This window comes from Passer montanus, unplaced genomic scaffold (genome assembly GCF_014805655.1).
Source record: "Passer montanus isolate IOZ18808 unplaced genomic scaffold, ASM1480565v1 scaffold2, whole genome shotgun sequence".
Classification (NCBI taxonomy): Eukaryota; Metazoa; Chordata; class Aves; order Passeriformes; family Passeridae; genus Passer; species Passer montanus.
Window position 1 is genome coordinate 22555315 of NW_024366591.1, and position 17376 is coordinate 22572690.

A 17376-nucleotide genomic window follows, 5' to 3' on the forward strand; every position below is an offset into this window, starting at 1 on the left:
TTTTGAAAAAATTTAAAACACAAGTTCTGAATACATATATTGATGAATTGGTGGCAACTTTTCACCTTTTGTGTCCAGCAGTTTAATATAATGTATGTTCTGCCAAACTGTATTTGCTTCTGATTTGGCTGCTTCTGCATAAAAAACAGCAACAAGAGAAGAAGAAATACAGTTGTTCTACTGTTACTTGCAAGATATGGGGTGTAGTGCCCACCTAATGCATGTCTATACCATACTACATCATGTGTATCTTGATAACAGTACTTTATTGGAAATTTGTTTGTCTTCTGGTACAGAACATAAAGGAAACTTCCATCTTTGTTTGCTGCTCACACATGTGAAGGATCTTCAGCAGTTGGAACTGTGGTTTCAATTAAGATTCTTCCTGCAAATCAGCTTTTCTTACCAAAACAATTTTCAGAATAAGTTCCAGTAATCACTCAAAGAGAACAAGGTGTGTCCAGGGTTGTCTGTATCACCAGTTCTTGAGGTAATAATTGGCACGTAAATGTGTGCAAAAACCATCTAGGAAGGTTTACTGAATAAGGCTATTAAACATATACTTTGAGATTTCCAAACTTAAGAGTGTTACTAGACAATTTTCTGTGGTTTTCAGTTGTTTGGTCCTTTTGAAGAAGCAAATGTTTGTAGCAGTTGGCAATGAAGTCAGTTTTAAAGAAACTCAGGTATCATTCTTAATGCATAGTAATGAGTGGTTCCTTTTAGAAAAGGCTATGGAGAAGAATTTCCTGTCCTTGAATATTCAGACCTTAATCACCTCCCTCTTACTGGTCATTATGGAAACTTAGCACTTGCTGCCTTTGTCTGGGTTTTGGCTTATTGGAGATGCTGTATGAGCGTAGTCAGTAGGGATTTTAGCAGCAACTGATAGTCAAACCAGAGGGGATGGGTCATATAATTAGGCTTACATGTTAAAGTACTGTAGTTTTTAACAGTTTGGCACTACCTAAGTGATGATGTGAAAAAGCTAGTATGGTATTATATTAAGCACTTATATGGTATTTCATGATACTGTAAAAAATATTTAGTCAAACAGTAATTCTTCATTCAGAATTTGATTTTCATTATTATTTGTGTTTACATCTTCAGATTTGCTGTGCAAATAGTCTTGGTTGCAAAATTCCTATACAAATAAGATACTAATTCACTGGATGGGACTGTTCTACTTTTTAGCTTGCCACAGACAGTGAAAAGTCTTACTGCTGTACCATTTTGTGTTCCTGATTGAACCTTTTAGAGAATTCTGTTCCCTCCAGGATAATCCAGAGTTTTAGAAATGTGATCTTAGCCTAAAGCTGGGCACAGCCACTCTTTATGAATCTGCCAGTCTTGATTTGCCTTCTTTTACCTCTCCTCAGATCAGGTACTGCTGTTGTAAATTGAAGGGAGTATTGCTGCCTAATTATGTTCAATGCAAACATTTGCTATGCTTATTTCTTTTTGCATATCCCCCATCTAAGACCCAAACATTCTAAAACTCCACTGCTGTAAAAGTAGTAACAGGTTGCTGTTGCATTCTAAAAAGCTTTGCAGACCTTGTAGGTAAAGGAAACTGAGAAATCAGTGTAATTGAAATCCGTGTCCAGCTGGATCTCCAATGCATTGCTTTAATGTTGGACATAACATTTCTGTATATTTTCCTCTGTAACAGATGATAACAATATTAGTCTCAAGTTTTCATATGTTCTTTACAAGGAAGTATATTCAGATTTCTGTTACCAAAGTGGTTGCAGGCCATTATTTTGTTTTCCTATACAATTGGATACTAATTAGAAAGGGCTTACTTATTCATACATGTTCTATTCACTGATATGTAGAAAAACCTTCTAAAAGTAGTTTATTCATAAATTTTCTGAAAACTGAAGAAGTGTGCATGTGGGAAAACTCTCATGGGGTAGCGTGGTTTTACCACACACATATTTCCATTAAATATCTGACCAGTCTAATTTCTGAACTACAAAATGGAAAGTAAACTTGGGGATGTATTTTAAAGACATGATCTATTTCTGAATATAGAAGTACATTTGCTATGAACTTTTTCCCTTATTCTTGTGATTTGAGGCCAAATTAAAAATTTTACATAGTGGTTTCCTGATATAGTGTTTGCCAATGGTCCTGCATTCTTCAGTTTTGATAATGTATGAATTGTTTGGCTATTTAATGGAATTTTCTGGTAATACTTTGTCAGAATTCATACTCAGTACTGGCTGAAAGTGCTAATGTCATAGAGAAAGTGGTGGCTATTCTGGTCATGATAAAGACCTGAAATACCAAGCTGACTTATTTTTTCCAGCATATTACATATGATGTTGGTGATGCTATTTTACCTTGAATGTAAATGTTAGGAAAATGCTACATAAACATTGACAAGATTTAAATTTTTTTTTAGATTTTTTTTTTCCAGTCGAGGTGTGATTTGATATTGTGGGGCTTACTGGGTAATATAGAAATTCAGTAGTTTATGCAGTAGCTGGTTGTTTTTACTTAGCTGACAAGACTTTGCATTGCAAAAGTGTGTTAATGGTTGATTTTGAAAGATAATTGTGGTATCCTAAGCATATTTTCTTACAGCTTTCCACTTGAAGAATGGCAAGCTAATTTGATTTAAGTGACTCTGAGTAACTAGCCATTGCTGAATTCCTGTTGTGGGAAGAGCCATGTGAAAAAATTACTTTGTTTTGCTTCCTTGCATAATTTTCATTCTTTGTCTTTTACCTGTAATTAAGTATGGTTTTTTTTGAAGACACAAGTAGAGTTACGAGGTCATAAGATACTTGGCTTTGAGAGTAGCAGATAGAGTTAAATTCTATTTTAACTGTATTACATAGGAATTACCTGTATTAATAAATGAAATTTAACTGATCTACATATTTTTAGAAAGCAGATAATAATAAAGCCTGCTTAAGAGGTCCATTTCCTCTGATTCAGGGAGGGTAATTTAAAGTAGAGGCAAAAATATCATTAAAGCCAAAAGTGAAGGTTGCTACTTCAGTGTTGGGCATCTACAGCTCCAAGGGACTGCAGTTTTTATATTTTGTGAAGTATTTCTTTGATAGGGAGCACCACCAACTACATGTAATAGAATACAAAATAAGTTTCTTTTCTATTTTGATTTAGTTTGTTTGCTTTTAAATAGTCCATGTGAGTTTAACAAAACTAATAATGACTTTCTCAGGATATCTGCAGTACTAGAAGAAAAATAACTCTTATTAATACAAAGAATGCGTCATAGTCTGCATTTTCCTTACATCTTTTTTATCTGCTATCTAAAACTTGTAAATAATGCTGCCAATCTGATTTCAGAAAGCTGATAGTATCTGTGCAGGCTTATTGATGTTTGCTGTAGGATCACCTTCTGTTCTCCAAGCTGTAGAAAGAAACAACTGAATACTATAACCTGTGCTCATTTTCGGTGATATCTACTGCCATTGTGATGTAATGTTAGAAGTTGTCGTAAATTAGCACGTTCCTGATTAGCATGAATTCAGTAAATGTTCTTTACTTCAAAAGAATGCTTGGGACACGTGCTACTACTTGCATTGTTTATATATGTGGTACTGTAGAAACTTAACATTTGCAAGAAAAATGTAAGATGATGGTTTGATAAGATTACTCAGAAATAATTAGGTGGGTGTGTAGGCTGCTAAATGTATTTGATTGTAATCTCTAATTAAAAAGTTGGATTTTTTAATTGTTTTTGTGATGCAATAGTTTTTACTTCATTATACTTTTGGTAAATAGGGGCCAAATTCTGCCTCTTCATTGTGCCTAAGTACAGAATAAATGTTTTCAAATGAAACCCTAGCCAGTGACAGACAGATTATCTCTATAGTCCTCCTCGTGGAGGATTTTTCTCAGAGCAAACACATGCATGTGCCCTTGTATACCTTGAACCAGAAATGAAAATGATGGCTAACCTTGAATGAATATCTCTATGCATTCTTTTGGCTGATGGGAGATATAATTATGTTGTGGGATCTGGCACTGCCAGAAGCACAGTGTTTTCATGTTAGTGCTGTCTGATTCTGAAGTCTCTTATATGAGGATTGGAATTGGTTGATGTTACAGCAAAGGTATCTCTCTCTGGATCTACAGGTGTGAATTTAAGCCTTGCTCTCTTCCACTGCTCCAGTGTTTACTTAACTCTGCTGCAAGGACAAACTACCTGGTCACTTGAGCTGTGAAATCAAAGCAGATGCATTAGCTAGAGATAACTGCATCAATCCTTGAAAAAGGAAGTTACTGTGTTAAAGCACACTAGAGCAGTTGTGTCTCTCACTTCAGGAAAACTGTGACTTGCTCATGGTTTGGGAACCCAGGGTTCTCCTAGTAGCTGCAGCTGAGGCATCCACTGGGAAATCACATGCTGTTAAAGAAGTTGCAGCACGATGTAAGGAGCTTTATGGTGCTGAATTATGTAACTCCTTAGAGGTTTTTTCCTAGATAACTCTTTTTCATACCCGTGTTTAGTAAACAATTGTTTGAAAAGGTAAACATTACTTACTTTTTCATTGAAAGCATATCCTTCTGTACAGACTTTCTATACAGTTTGGTATTTTGAATGGCAAACAAAGCCTGATCTATTGACATAATTTCCCAAGATTGTTCGGTTCGTTTACAATTTTTCACTGTATTAATAGGGATGGGGAAAAGAAACAAAAATAAGTAATGCTTTTCAGCACAGCTGTTTCAACTGAATATGGAGAGAGTAAGGTGGGTGGATTTGAGGTTTTTTTAAATGCCTGCCATCTAGATCTATCTCCACACTGGAGGAGTGACGTCTGGCAGCAGTGGAGCTGCCAGAGCTTTTTTGTCTCTCACTTTACTGAAGTGTATATAGCATGTAAACACCTCTCATATCCAATGGGCAAAATAAATAAACATATGTTTATCTCTATATAACTTACAAAAAATGAGATAGTAAACAGAGAGGGATTGTATTTGTCCTATAGATTTTGCATTTTGGTTTTAAGTGAATAGATTTAGTTAAATAAATTGGAACCCCACTTAGAAAATGAGAATGACATTGAGGAGGTACATTTTCTGGATGCTTTCATGGGAGAAAAAGGTGGGGAAGAGACAAGGAGAGTGCTATTAATAGTATGGGCTGACACTGAGTAGACTTCTGTCAGTGCAGAACACACTGCAGGAATCTTATGGGTGTTCATAGAAGACCTTTGCATTCAGTAATATTGCCATCACAGCACCTTTGCATTTACAGCACATGAGAGCTGCCTGTTTTAAGCACATGCATTTTAAGTGGTTTGCAAGATCACAGAATCACTGCATTGTTTAGGTTGGAATACACCTACAAGATCGCTGAGTTGAAGCTTTACCAAGTCACTTTGTCAACTAGACCATGGCACTAAGTGTCACATCCAGTAATTTCTTGAACACTTCCAGGGGTGGTGACTCCATCACCTCCCTGGACCGACCATTCCAATGCTTAACAACCCCTTCCATTAAGAAATTCTTCCTGATGTCTAACCTGAGCCTCTCCTAATGCAGAGTGAGACCATTTCTTCTTGTCCTGTCACTTTGATACAGATTAAACTTCACAAAAACAGTTTTCAATACACTTTGGTCCTATCAATTCTGCTATTCAGTCTGGAATATCTTCAAAATCATAGGTGCTAGATTAAGTTATGTAAAACAGAGTTGGAAGTTTAGGGTTTTCACCTAAAGCAATGGATATTAGTGAAACATCTGCTTTGCTGGTAGAATGAAAAGGTATGCTTGTGTTAAGTAGGTGCATCCACTCCTTTCATTTTGTGTGAACTGCATCTGAAAATGTCTGTGGTGGGATTTAAATGTATTTGTGATCATGTGTTTAAATAAAGGAAAACAGGTTCTTACCCAATATATAAACAATCTTTTTATATAATGAATTCTGTTTGATCTGTTAGGGCATAATTGGTTTGAGGATAAAGTCTTTGAGGGAAGAGTAATATATATTTAGATCATTAGAAAATTATCTTCATTTCCGTCCATTATACATAGTTTGAAAAATGAAATTTCAGAAATAGCTGAAAGCTTTTACTTTAAAAAACTCAAAACTTTCTTTGAAACCTAAAGTAGAGATGATACTGCACACTAAAAGATCCTTTGGTCACAAAGGTCATACTTTTGGTCATACTACACTAGGTGACGGTGTTGAAAATCTGATTCTCATTACTGGAAACAGTTATAAAGCCACAGAAGATGAGTAGGAAGAGGAATGAGCTGATCTACACATATTCATCTTATAACCGACTTGACTTTTTTTCCAGTGTTTGTTATTTGAGTGTATTTTAACTACAGTGTGTTGCAAGAGACCATGATATAATTCATAAGTATGTCAGCAATAAGAAGTACCATTTCCTAGAGGCATTGTTTATTTTCATGTCTTCCAGGACTTTTTGTGGGTTTTGAGATATTAGCAATTAGTATAAACCTAAAGTAAAACTCAGTTAAAAAAAGAATAGTGTGTGAACAGAGTAGGTAAGATATTTTTTCTCTCCCTGTATGCTTTAGAGGTGTTTGTCACAGAAATGTCCGAATATTAACATATTTCAGTTTTCTTAGATATGTATTTGTTTTTTGCTCTGTGATTTCCTGGGAATTTTCCAGGATGAACTTTCAGATTATTTTATTAGCTATAGATTCTATTTGACTGGAAGCCTTAGAGATTTATTATGCTCAAATACCTTTAGTAATTACAAATTAATTTATTGAGAACCTTTCAGAAAGTGAGAAAAAGCTTTCTTTTGAAAAATTCATTAAAGCAGGAGTTCTGTAACAAATGTTCTCCTGGCTTTTTTTATAGCAGCATTTTTTCACAAAAACAATTCACATTGGGTGATTATAGACAGTCCAGTAGGATAATTGTGGAATTATGTGACTACTTAGAAATATTTCTTTCCCTCTTGTGCTTCTCATGCTATTAGTTTGAAACAAAATCACTTAGGATGCTGTTATTTTAAAGGAAGTGTTCTTAATTATTGCAAGTTCTGTTCTGGGGCACTGTTGCTACTATGTAAGTCAAATCTGTTTGGTAGTGAACTCATCAACTTTGTGCATTTCAGTCCAACTACTTAGAATTGATGTGAGGTGATCTAGAGCAGAGGGCAGCTTTTCAGTCAAAGCATGCAATAAAACTGGGGACTTGGTATTACAAACACGTTTTGGACAGGACAACTGCCTGGATTTTGTCTTCTTTCCTGTTAGGCTGCAGTTATACTGGCAAAGAATAAATTGCCAGAAGTGACCGAGGGGAACTGAGGGTACACTTTCAGTTCTCTGTTCAAATTGTACAGGAAACTACCAGGGTTTCAGACTCCTCTCAAGGCAGACAGAGACACTGTTTTTCAAACCAGTTCTTTGACAGGCTCACAGCATAGTTGTAGCAATAGGGTTACTGAAGAAGAGCTGTCCTGCTGTTAAATTGTGTCAATGTGAAAATTCCGATCATTTGGGGAAAAGGGTTAGCATCTATTGGTTTGAGATGCCTGATTCGCAGTTAGACATTAGCAGTAAGTTCTCCTAGAAGTAGTTTGGTCTTCTCATGTAAAATTCCATATAAAGGAAACCACTGAGAATCAATACAGAGTAATAGAAAATGCAGTTATTCAAATATTGATACTTTCATTGGGAAGATTAGCTTCTCAAGATGTGTATGATTTTGAAGGTGAAGACAGCAGGTAAGAAAGAAGATTGTTGGAGAGCATAAGTAAAGCATCTGCATCAATAAAAATGCTTCTCCATTAGTGATTCTGAGGTAACCTTAGGACAGTCTAGATTACCCTGGGTGTTGGGGCTGTTTCAAGCTTGACCTTACATAGGATTTAATGACCTTTCTATGAGCTCAGACTAAGCAAGAGTCCCAGCAGGTCACGGTGTCTTGTAAACTTAATTTTTAGATCAGGTGGAAATGTTCTCCTGGAATGTGGACCTCAGTTTCAATATAGTAGTTAAAAAGCGTGTACAGCCTGGATGAGAGGGAACCAAAGCAAGCACTGCTGAGGCTGTTAGTCACACCTGCTTGATGTCATTTTCATGCTTCGTCAAGCATGGAACCATATTAAGCCCATAGCTGTGGAACATTGCTTTAAAATTCTACTGCTTCATTTGGGGAAGAAGGGATGGATATTCCCTTGCTTGCTGAATGGAGCTTGTTTTGTGAATGAGGAAGATTTGAACAGGTTTTTTAGTTGGTTTGGGTTTGTTTTGTTTGCTTTGCAGTGTTTAATGGCCATTTTGAATGTAGGGAAGGACTACAAAAATGGACGCTTGATAATTAAAAACAAGTAACAGATAGCCCTAAAGTCTACTTTTGGGTAAGTAGTAGGCATGATCATAGAATATTTGTGCCCAGGTGTCCTGTGGTCTGTTTATACCTCAAGCAAAGTAATAAGAATTTTCTGTTTGTTTTGTCTCTAGTCATGGAAAACACTGAGTCTGAACCAGTGCCAGCTTCTAGAATTCCATACAGCACTCCTTATATCTTTGAGTAACACATCTGTCTGTCCTACACTTACAGCATAGCAGGTCTGCACTGCCCTTTATTGGGGCTGAATTGGGAATATCAGTCTAACCACACAGTTTTCACCTGATAAACAGCTGAATACAGAGGCTGAACAGGAGTACTGACATACATAAACATACAGTCCAGGAGCACTTGGAAGTAATGCGTGTTTTCCTTAGAAAAATATGAAGGTCAATGATGTTACAGATAAAAATGCAGATTAGTGTTGTTTTTAATTAAAACTTGAATATTTTTCCAGACAAACAACTGTTTTTATCAAATATTTTGTATACCTTTTATCTTAATATGGGCTTGGGTGAGTTGGCACAAAACTCCCATGCTCAAATTGTCTGTCTAAAAAATAATTTTATTATGCAGACATTTTATTGGTTTTCAGTTTGTTTTTTCTTCAAAGACTTGATACAACATGTGTATGTGATAGTATATCCATAATATAATCTCTGTAGCATCTGGTTTTCTGACTTTGTGAGTGTAGATAACAATATTAATAAGAGTAATATCCCCACTGACTTTTGGTTAGTGCTGAAAAAATGTTTTAGCAAATAGCTTATTTGAAAAAAGGTTGCCTTCAGGACTACTGTCTTTAAATATGGGTTGAATTCAGCAAATGGTTTACATTCTCATCTCTTTCTTCTTAAAAGAGGTGGAAAAAATTAATAAAAGCAAAGAAAGCCTTTCAAAATAAAGTATTTTAGAATTTATACAAGATTTTTCTAAATTATTAATTTAGAAAAATGTTTTTAATTCATACATGAAGCTGAATAATCCATTATTGCATGTATTTAGGATTTCTCACAAGTAGATTAGTCACATACAGATGCACAGGAGCATGGTTTAACTGCAGTTATTTGAGCTTGCAGCTTTTATTCTAGTTAGAAATATCTAAATATCTTAATGATTAAACATTTGTGAGTAAATCTCCCGCGAAAGACAAAACCACTAGGCTTTAGAAAATATACTGTAGGTGGAGTTGTGCAAGTTTCCTTGTGGAGCTCTGCCAGTACATGGGAATCTGAATCTGAAAAGTCCTCTTTATTCAGATGCTAGACTCCTCAAAAGCAGGTTTTTGGTGTGGCAAATGAAAATGAGTTTTCAGAACTTATTTTTCTTTGAAAATAAAATTTGTTTCAAAGCTTGTATCTCACAGAGAAAATCCAGTGAGCTTAACTCTGTGTTGCCTGGCGTTTCTGTACTTGAGAAACTGTTCTCCAGTGAAGCTGTAGCATTTTTCACTGTCATGTTCAACGATTTTCCGACTTTTTTGTATCTTTTCTTTTTAAGATGTTTTCTTAAGTATACAGCTGAGGAGACCAATAACAAAAAGATAAATCCATAGATGATGAAAGGATTTTCCTGAGCTTAGTAGTTAACGTAATAGTCTGAAAAGAAAAGAATTTACAAGTACTTGTTCAAGTGTGCTGTGTAGAGAGTGAATAAAATAAACAGCAAGATGTGTTGTGATAGGAACTCAGATGATCAAAGGGAACCACTGAATAGGAATAGTTATTCTTTCAGATAAAATAAGGAAGTAATTCCTTTGTGAGTTTTTGTGATCATTTCTGTTGGAAAACTTTGTATGCATTACTTGGAATTTCAATGAAGAGAAAAGCAATACAGCCTAGATAATAGTGTCAGCTTTGAGCACGAGGTGGCATGTGGACATAGCTTGAGCTACTTCTCCAAATCATTTGAATGGAAATATTGGATTAGTTAACCTTGTGTCAGGTCTGTTAGTTAAATAAACCCTCCAACTGTTCCTGACTGAAGGATGCATAGTTGTGACTGAAAGATGCTGCTGCTTTTCATTAGAATTTTGTCAAACATATCCTGCTAACATAATGATTTTAAAATAAAATGGTTTATTCGATGGAAAAGGATAACAAGCAGAAAATTCACAGCCTTTTCTTTTCACAGGGTGCTTCAGCCCAGTAGGAAATCCTCTTAGTCGAACACTATTGGGTAGACTACAGAAGGTAAGGAATTCTCTTTGCATTTTTTTTAAATTGATGTTTAACTATAAAATGTCACTATTCACAAGTTCTCATTGTAGAGAGGTGTTTTTTTATCCTGTCTTTATTCATAAAAGAGGTGCCTTCAAACCAATTGTCTACATGGTCAAATTAGCTTATGCTGTGACCAGCTGGTAGTGAGATCAGATATCTGCAAATCAAAAGCTTTATTTTTTTTCATGACTTAATTTTTGTTGTTTAGAAATAAATAAATAAGATCACACTCATGTGGTTTCTGTTTTTTACTAAAAAAACAGGTGTTGATGAGTAGCTAAGAGAAAAAGACAATAACTTGGAATGAAATTCTCACTGCAGCACCATGTTCTCATTGTTTACTCATACTTCATCTTTTTGTAACAAGTTAAATCACAGCTATCCTCTGTTTACTTAATTGCTTATCTCTTAAATATTGATTGTAAGCGTCTCCTAATTATATTCGTTATTTCATTTATTTCTGGTTTCCTGATCACAATAATAAAAATCCAACAGAATCTATAAATGCCATTAATTGCAGCTATACATTTGATAAACCTGTATTAAGCACAAAATGTGTGGAGAAACTAGTGAAGAAAGAAGCAGTGGTGCTTCTGAATACTGAGTGCATTTGTGTCTCCATGAAACTGGGCCTGTTCTACTGGAGATGTTAATCCTCCTGCTCCCATGGACAGAATGGCATGGTTTAATATTCTGTTGTAATTGCACTAATTTTAATTTTGAGAAAAATGTAATAAATGGACATAAATTAATTTGGGTCATTTATATCTGTTTTACAATTTAAATTTGGGGTTTTGGTTGAATTGTTTCGGGATTATTGGACCTACCTTTTTTAACAGAATCTGTTAAGACTGTTGTGGCAAGCTTGTAAGATACACAGGATTCACCAAGAAATGTTGAAAGCGTGGTTTTACATTGGTGTTGTGTTAGTTGCTAAATGATTCCTGTTTTCATGTTTTCAAATTTTTAGCCATCAATATGTAATTTTTTAAGGAAAAATATATGTTGTTCAAGTAGTACTGTAGTATTCTCCACCACAGCAAGCTTGATAAACATTTGCAGGACCAACTGTTTTGTGAAATGCTAGGCAGCAGATAATTTAAAATAGTTTTGTTTTTTGGGGTTTTTTTGAGAGGGCTAAATTAAGGTTTTGAGTATATTTTTTACTTTTCCTATTATAAACACATTAATATATATAAATGCAGGTTATTAAATAATGTAAAAACCTAGCATTTTTAGAAAAGGCAAAATAGTTGAAGAGGGTTTGAATCATTTCAGGAGTTGGAGTATTTAACATGTTTTTGAATTGGTCTTTTTCTGTTTTTTATTTTCTCTCCTTTTTTTGTAATCCTTGTAGGTTTTACTGCAGCAACTGTGTTTGCATTTCTGATTTCTGTTTGCACATTGCAGGTTTCAATAAAGTGCAGTTTTGGTCCTTTCTTCCTCTAGGCGAATTATAGATTCCCGTGCTTATTAAATATTGAAGGGCTGTAATCAAATCAGGATTGTAGTCATCTGAAGCCTAAGGAAGTAACTTTACAGTATCTACAGACATTTTAATTATGACTGAAGAAGAGTTTATCATCCTTGCCAATTGATACTTTTAGCATAATTTAAATTTAGCTATCAATACTACTATTTGTATTTCTGTTTCCCATAGACTAAATTTGTAGTTAGCTGTCCTGAGCTAGGACCAGAGAATAAGAACAAAATACAAAAGTGCTAACAGTATCCAGTTGTTTTCTTCTAAGTCTCATCTTACATAGTATTTAATTTAAAATGTCACTTAGTAAAGAGAATTGCATAGTGATCTTAGGTGATGAGACAAGTAAATCCCTAACCTTTAGGTTATTAAGGAAAAAAACAATGGAGCAACAGTAAAATCTCAGATTTATTCTGTAGAATTTTTTAATGTTTTGCATATTAACTTTTAAGTCAACCAAGAGTTTTCAATCAGACTCTAGAAGTTAATTTCTTATTCTTTCTCCTTTAAAAAAAACCCCAAACTAATCAAGAAACCACCAAAAACCAAAAGCAGCAACAAAAGAAATCTGCTAAAGGTAACAGCCTCAGAACGTTGGCTGTTACGCACTGAGGCTCAGGTTGACTGGACACACAAGAGAAGCTGTAACACACATTCTTTGTGTCTTTTCTGGAGTGTTTGCATGAGTAATATTCCCAGTTTCTCTTACACTGTGTCAGCAGGTATGGGGGGGTGGAGTGGAGGGAAGCAGTGCCACTGAGAAACATCCAGGAAATAGATGTTTGTCCTTCTTCATGTCCCTGAGTCTGTCACTGATCAGAAAAGGAGGCAGCATGACTTTGGCCAAGTGTGCATACTGGGTTCACCCTGGTATGTGTAGGGTCTGCCTAAAATTAATCTTAGAAAAGCTTATTTTCCATGTATTGTTATTAAGAGTTAATGGCTAATTAGAAGTGGGATTTAGTCTATGTTTATTCTGTTACAATGAAGAATATGTTTACGTATAAGGAAGATGCATATGAAACTGTATTTCAGTTTATAAGAATATTTTTTTCTTTAAATTTTGATATTATGGTAATTGAAGTATATTGGTTCAGTAGTAGAAATTAAATCCTGACATTTTTACAGAAAAAGCAGCAATAAGGTATCACTTGTTCTTTCTCAGTGCTCCTTCTCGTAAGGGAATGAGCACTATCTAATGCCCAAGTCCTGTATACATCTGCATCAAAAAAACAAAACCTCCATGTGAGCAATCACTGAAACAGATCCACTAGAGAAGCCATAAACATTTTAATTAGGGCCACTATCAGGAATCTATAAAACTTGATGTGACAATGTATCAGGTTACCCTCACATGCAATGATCTCTTTTGTATCAGCATCTTGAAACATTTTTGTTTGGTTTTGAGTTAGAAATGTCAAGGGTATCTAAGCAGTTTAGTCACGGATAACCAGTGTGATACTCCGTGTTTTAGAACTCTGTGTCAACTGATGAATGTGTTTGTCTTCCTCTGAGGATGTTCCTTAATGCTGAAAGCTCCTAACAGCTTTGTTCAACCATGATCAGTGTGACATAGCACACTTTTTCAGCAAGCATTTTGTTTCTGTTTCTCACAGATGGTCTGCCTCCCAAAAAGACCAACTCCTCAGGACAAAACTATAGCCCCACATCTGTTCCAGTGCAAGAAAAGGATTAGCTAGTTTCCATCCTCCATGAGAAAAGGAGACATTAATATTGTATTAAGAATGATGTATTCATACCATTCAATATGTTGCTTTTTTCAAAATCCTGAAAATGTGTGACACAGATTTAAAAAATGCTTGTGACACCGCATTTGAAAAATGATATTTCTAAGCTGAAAGGCCACTAGTTTTTGTTGGATGTTTCTTGTGGTGTAACTGGTACTTGGCATTATTTGAGGAAAGGCTTGGCACCACTCGAGGGATGGCAGGGCACAGCAGAGGCAGCCTTGCTGTGTGTGTGGTAGGCAGCCATGGCAATTGCCCGTGACAGCTGGAGGTGGAGGTGTGTGCAGCCCGTGACGTACTCACAGCACCTCTTCAAGAGGCACCTCTTTGGATTGTTGTTGCCTGGAAAGTTTAGGGCAGTGTCTGAGAACGTTCAGCATAGTCTCGGGGTGACTCAGAGATGTTAGCTTGTTATTTCCACACAGCTTGCTCTCTTCAAGCTGTTCTCCAGTGTTTGAGAGCCACATAAATACTTTATTAAAAATGAGAGAGAGTCAGATTGAGACACAATAATGGGGCAACATGAGTACCTGAACTAGATACCAAAATAATACTGCTAATAATTCTGATGAATCATTTTTGAGCAACAGGAGGCACTCCCATCCCACAGGCTAAGCACATTGCCTGCACAGTTCTCTTAACCTTGAGAATGGAAAAATAAGAATTAGCTGAAACCTGTACAGCAGTGCTGACTACCAATAGATCACTGAACAAGAAGTGTACTCTGAACTGCAGCTCAACCAGTCTTTGTTGAAAATTTGTTTATGAAATCAAGCAGTTACACTACTTTTTTTTTTTTTTTCCTTCTGTGCATGTACATAATTATTCAGAACTCTTTAGGTGGTAGGCTTAGATGTTCTGGTAGATTATAAGAACTGAGTACAACTGTTTGCTTTTGTACTGAGTTCATCTGTAACTGCAGTGTGTTTCTGTAACTACTGTGGCAGTACCAAAACAGTCTGGAGACTGGATGGAGTTCAGAATAGTCAGTGATTTCTTTCCCATATGGGATAAGCCCAGCTAAATTATGCAAACCACACTGAGGGCAAGAATGCCTGTTCTCAAGAATGGCATTTATTCTACTGAGGAATTGCAAGGATTTTCTCTGTAATTTGTAATGGTGTTCCTTGGACCATCATAATAAAAAAAAATTTAAAAATGCAAACACTGAAAATAAAAAGAACAATACATTTTAGATATATTTTTTAAAAGCAGAAGAAAAAGAAGTTCATGCAAAAGATATATAAAGGAGTGGCTGCAAAATATGAAAGAGATTAAGTATGTTGGATTAAAATTTTCAGAATTAAATGGTTAGAATGCAGTATATCTGTTAGAGGTGGAAATGTTTACTTCACAAAGCACACATTTAACACTTCTGAAATATTTTAATTGATGTATGGCAGTGTATATCCTTTGCACACAAAATAGAGGGGAAATTGTTTTCCCCTTTGTGAAGATAGACCATTGAAAAAAAATTAAATAACACCAGCAAAGGACTTTCAGCTCTTCCTTTTTTTCCCCTAGACTGTTGTTCCTCTGCTAATTTTCATATTTTTTCTGTTCTAAATCTTTTTCTAGCTTAAGCATTTGACTATTTTACAAAAATAACTTTTTTTTAGGTACGGGCTTATCCTGATTTTTGCAATGTATGCATGCTATTCTTTTGAATTCATTGAAAGTCTGAAGAGCAAGTGGTGAGGATAGAACAATTAGAATTAAAGTACTGGTTATTAAGACCAACCTAAAATTCTCCATTACATGGAAGTGACATTTTTGCATATTGGTTCAGAGGTAAAGTACACTGCAACAACTTCTTAAATATCTGCTGTAGTGTTTGCAATGCAAACAAGCTTGGATTGCACAGTCTTCAGTCCAGTGCTGTCTTTAGTGCAGTGTATGTACTTGAAAAATTTAACATCTTTTTCTAAACATCTACCAGCCAATAGCCAATATTACTCAGTATTGCTTAACATCACTTCTGCTTTTTCTTTTTTCAAAAAAAGCATTTTGTTGCGGATAATTTTTACTGTCATACAGGAGAAATGAAAATATAATCATAGTTTAGCAAAATGCTTCATATTAAAATGTATAACAACTTATTCTTCTAGAATGATGACAGCCTGACTGCACTAGGAGTGGGAGGAGGAAACAGTTGTCCACCGGGGCAAGAGACAGTAAGTATTATGTAATTTTTTGCAATATCTTCTGTACCTGTTATATTGTATCTGCTTTTGAAAGCATGCCTTTTTTGTTTTTAGCATGATCCTAAGGACATCTTTTTCTACTATAGATTTTGTAATTCATACAAATATGTTCATATTACTTCTGGGTTTATATCAATCTTGAAAAACAATATTGTAAAATTTTCTTGAATATAGATTTTTTTTATTTTTTGCTTGGACGTTGACCCAAATAGAACTTGACAAATCTTTAAATTTTACACCAGAAGAAAGTCCACTGCTTTAGGTGTAATTGTGAGTGGTTTACATTCTTCTTTGGTTCTGAAGTGCATTTCTTATATAACGACAATTTCCATATTTTATTTAAATTGCCAGGTTTACTAAACCAGTTGTATTACAAGACACGTTGGTATATTAATTTCTTATTTCTGAGAGACAGACAGTGGCACTTGCTTGGTTGGTTTGAACTGTTTGTGGCAATTTCCATGTGACTGAATTTTTGGTTTTGGTTTTGTTTTTTTATACAATATTTGCACCAGAAGCATCTTGCAAAAGACCCTGCAAAAAAAACCCAGTAGTTCATGCTCTGCCTTTCATTGTATTTCATGCTGCCAAGCAATTGGTGTTACATTCCTATATTCCTTTTTGGGTGTTGTTTTTTTTTACCTTAAGTGACCTCATGGTTTGCATGAGATTGTCACTTAACTGAAGTGGGCACTGTCAGAGCACCTCTTACTGGACATGGTCATGGTGCTCATTAGTGTGGTTTAGTTTGGTTCTGTTCTACAATTCATATTTCTGTACTGCCAACATCACCTGTAATTACTGTTAGCTTTCCTAATGCAGGGAGGAGAGTTATGATAAAACACATTTCACGGTTTCATTTCTTTATGTAAATTAAGGACTACTGAGTGCATATTTAGGTAAATTTCCAGTCTACTGAAAACTATGCTGATACTAATTCTTTGGTGCTGACCAGCTCACAAATTGCCACATAAAATTTACAATGGTAGAATCACTTCCATCTTTTTCCATTCATAACTGATTTAATCTGTTTAATTGGTGACATGGAATTATGGAAATACAAGTGACATTGGCTATATTTCTACACACGCAACTCGCAGGTGATCTTGCTTGAAGCAGAAATACAAATACAAAAAGCACTGTGGAATTCAGCAGTCTTAACATTTAAATGCATGCATGAGTAATAAAAAATAAGGGGTTTTCCTATCCATATCACCATAACTTTGCTGTCTCCTTCAATCCCGTTACCCTCCTATTGCTCCTAATGATCCCTGTTTCTGACCTCTACTTACAATTTAGTAGAGGAATATGAGGTGAAGATTGTAGGTAGGGAAGCAGCATTCTGTGTGTAAAATAGGTCATAATTTTGCTCTTCACTTATGATGAGGGAAGT

General features: G+C 35.3%; 1 protein-coding gene across 5 annotated transcripts in view; it reads left to right on the top strand.

Annotated features, from left to right (window-relative positions):
- AHI1 (Abelson helper integration site 1) overlaps nucleotides 1–17376 on the top strand; it is an 86168-nt gene that overhangs the window by 51073 nt on the left and 17719 nt on the right. For all 5 annotated transcript variants that reach the window (XM_039707605.1, XM_039707609.1, XM_039707606.1 and 2 more), the window contains exons 20-21: nucleotides 10460–10518; nucleotides 15888–15953. In XM_039707605.1, the coding sequence (XP_039563539.1) occupies nucleotides 10460–10518; nucleotides 15888–15953 (125 nt within the window). The remainder of the gene's footprint in view (nucleotides 1–10459; nucleotides 10519–15887; nucleotides 15954–17376) is intronic.